At 67.3% G+C, this 3,255-nt stretch overlaps 1 protein-coding gene across 1 annotated transcript; it reads left to right on the plus strand.

Moving 5' to 3' along the window:
• Positions 1-1,595: 1,595 nt before the first annotated feature.
• Positions 1,596-3,183, plus strand: EMIHUDRAFT_215552 (hypothetical protein; the record flags this gene model as incomplete). The annotated part of the gene is made up of 3 exons (XM_005763109.1): positions 1,596-1,838; positions 2,955-3,084; positions 3,164-3,183. The coding sequence occupies 3 exons, from the start codon at positions 1,596-1,598 to the stop codon at positions 3,181-3,183; spliced, it is 393 nt and encodes a 130-aa protein (XP_005763166.1).
• Positions 3,184-3,255: the final 72 nt, after the last annotated feature.

Genomic DNA, 3,255 nt, shown 5'->3' on the forward strand with positions numbered 1-3,255 from the left:
GGATTGGGCCTTTTTGCCCTCGGGGATCCTGTAGAATTTTTCTGTAGGGCGGGGTGAGACCATTCAGACTAGTTTCCATGCCCCCTTACCTAGGACCAACGCGTGCCGGAACTTCCTTCTGTGACCTTTGATCCTGAAAGAGTTCGGCTGGCCACTATCGCTACGCCGAGCCGAGCTGACGCGCCGAGGCGCCGGCCAGTCGCAGCCGTGAGGCATGCCATAGCAGCAGAGGCACCTGCCACCCATTGGGCGGGCAGACAGAAGGCCAGGGCAGCACTGGCAAGTGCAACGCGCCTCATGTCGGAGAGCGACCGTGCCTCGTTCGCCGCTTATGATGTAGAGTTTGTTGTAGAGATTTCACGTTGTAGAGCGCCTCTACATCGCTCTACAACGCAGGCGCCTCGTCACGCGGCGGATGTAGAGCTCTACAGCTCTACAGCGCTCTCCAGCACTCTACATCTCTACAGCTCTACAGCGCTCTACACTCTACATCCTCTACACCCTCCCTCAGGCACATTGCGGGTGCAGCAGCTTTCCTCTTAGGTTGTTGTCAGTATCCCGTGACGAAAAACGAACACACGCTAAGCGTGAGGACACGAGTTCGAATTCGTAGCATCTGAGCAAAATTGAGCCCGCTCAGGTGTGAACAAAAAGATTAAGGGTCGACCAGGTTTCGAACTGGGGACCTGCCGCTGGGATTGAAAAGGAGGTTTGTGTTCGGGAAACCTATGTAGCAAAAAGAAAGAAAGAAAGAAAACAGACAACCCAAGGGAGGGATGGGAGAACGGCACGCCGCCACCACACAGGGATTTTAAGGAGAGGAGTGTGATGCGCTAGCCGTCGCCCACCCTGGGGAGTCTGCCTCTTCGTATCTCTTCTCGCAGTCTCTCGCCGCTTCTCGCTGCAACCTTCATGCCACCTCGCGGCCGTCCCACTCTCGTCGTTCTCTCCCTTGTCACTTCCTCCTCTGTCGCGTCGTTCTCTTCTGCCTCGTCCTGCGGCGCCGCCGCCTGCCGGTCCCTTGTTCTCGCGGCTTCTTTCGCCTTTCGGCGCAACTCCGTCCTCCTCGCGGCGTATCCTGGCCCCTCAAGTCTATCGAGCTCCCCTCGCGCAAGGACCACATTTCTGACTCCCACTCCAATCATTTGCCGCCAAGTCATATCGTTGCTCAGGTCCACTCTAACAGACAACCCAAGGGAGGGATGGGAGGACGGCACGCCGCCACCACACAGGGATTTTAAGGAGAGGGGTGTGATGCGCTAGCCGTCGCCCACCCTTGGGCGTCTACCACTTCCTATCTCTCCTCGCAGTTTCTCGCCGACTCTCGCTGCAACCTTCAAGCTTCATGCCACCCCGCGGTCGTCCCACTCTCGTCGTTCTCTCTTCTTCTCGCTTCATCCTCTGTCGCGTCGGCCGTCGCTCTCCTCTGCCTCGTCCTGCGACGGTGCCGCCGCCTGCCGCTCCCTTGCTCTCGATGCTCGGCGCAGCTCTGCCCTCCTCGCGGCATATTTTGGCCAGCGCGATTTCTTTAAATTTGACGTTTCAACATCTAGCGGTACGCGGGGCAGGCCCACCTGCCGCCACTCGTCGCCACCATGGGCGGACGGCCGCTCTGGCAGGCCGAGATCGGGCGCATCATCGCGAGGACAGAGGAAAACCTCCGCGCGCCGAGGACCGGCCCTCCGCTCTACAAGGTGCCGCGGGTTGCCGAGGCGGCCTTCACCGCGCCGCTGCTGCACGCCCCATTCATGCCGTCGGCGGCCTCCGTTGAGGAGCGCCGCACGACTGCGCCAGCGGCGACGGTGCCAATCGAACCCTCGCCGCCGCCGAGCGCGTCGGTGATCGCCGCCCTCGCCGCCTCCTCCGGCCCCGCCCCCGCCATCGCCACCGCCCCCGTCGGGCTTGCCGCCGCTCTCGCCCTCGCCGCCGACCGCGCCACCGCCGTCACCGCCGCCGCCGTCACCGCCGCCTCCCTCACCGCCGCCACCTTTCTCGCTGCCGCCCTCGCCGCCGCCTCCCACACCGCCGCCTCCCTCGCCGCCGCCCCCATCGGGCCTGCCGCCGCTCTCGCCCTCACCGCCGGCAGCGCCGCCGCCCTCGCCGCCGCCACCAGCGCCGCCGCCGCCCTCGCCGCCGCCCCCGTCCGGCCTGCCGCCGCTCTCGCCCTCGCCGCCGGCCGCGCCGCCGCCGTCACCGCCGCCGATCTCGCCGCCACCTTCGCCACCGCCGCCCTCACCACCGCCTCCGTCGGGGCTGCCGCCGCTCTCGCCCTCGCCACCAGCCGCCCCTCCACCCTCGCCGCCGCCACCCTCGCCGCCGCCCTCCCCGCCTCCTCCGGCCCCGCCGCCACCCTCGCCGCCGCCCCCGTCCGGCTTGCCGCCGCTCTCGCCCTCACCGCCGGCCGCGCCGCCGCCCTCGCCGCCGCCGCCTGCACCGCCGCCACCATCGCCGCCACCGCCCACTCCACCGCCGCCTCCCACACCGCCGCCGCCCTCGCCCCCGCCTCCGTCGGGCTTGCCGCCGCTCTCGCCCTCGCCACCAGCCGCCCCGCCACCCTCGCCACCGCCGCCCTCCTCGCCGCCCTCGCCGCCTCCTCCGGCCCCGCCCCCGCCATCGCCACCGCCCCCGTCCGGCTTGCCGCCACTCTCGCCCTCGCCGCCGGCCGCGCCGCCGCCCTCGCCGCCGCCGCCTGCACCGCCGCCGCCGTCGCCACCACCCCCGTCGGAGCTGCCGCCGCCGTCTCCCTCACCGCCACCCTCCTCGCCGCCCTCGCCACCGCCTCCGGCCCCACCACCGCCATCGCCACCGCCCCCGTCAGTCTTGCCGCCTCTCTCGCCCTCGCACCTGCAGCGCCACCGCCGTCACCGCCGCCTGCACTACCACCACTCTCGCCGCCACCATGCGCCGTGACGTGTGGTATCCACGACTCCTATTGCGACGGATCGCGCATCGAGGGATACGACAGCTTCGAAGTGCACAACTACGGCATCAGTCAAGGAAGCGAGGATAGCGCCTGTTGCAACATTAGTTACGCCAACAACGACATCTGCGGGTACGAGGTTGGCGGCGAGAGCGACGAGATTTGTGTGTTCTACTTTGGACACAACTGCACCGTTTCGGCAAACAATTTCCGGGCTCTAAGTGAGGTGACGGTATGCACAAGCGAATCATGTCTCCCCGTGAGCGTGAGCGATACCTTCTTGAAGAATGTTATCCCTGTGCTAACAACCCCCTCCCCGCCCTCGCCGCCGCCTC

Source organism: Emiliania huxleyi, assembly GCF_000372725.1.
Source record: "Emiliania huxleyi CCMP1516 unplaced genomic scaffold EMIHUscaffold_65, whole genome shotgun sequence".
Lineage (NCBI taxonomy): Eukaryota > Haptophyta > Isochrysidales > Noelaerhabdaceae > Emiliania > Emiliania huxleyi.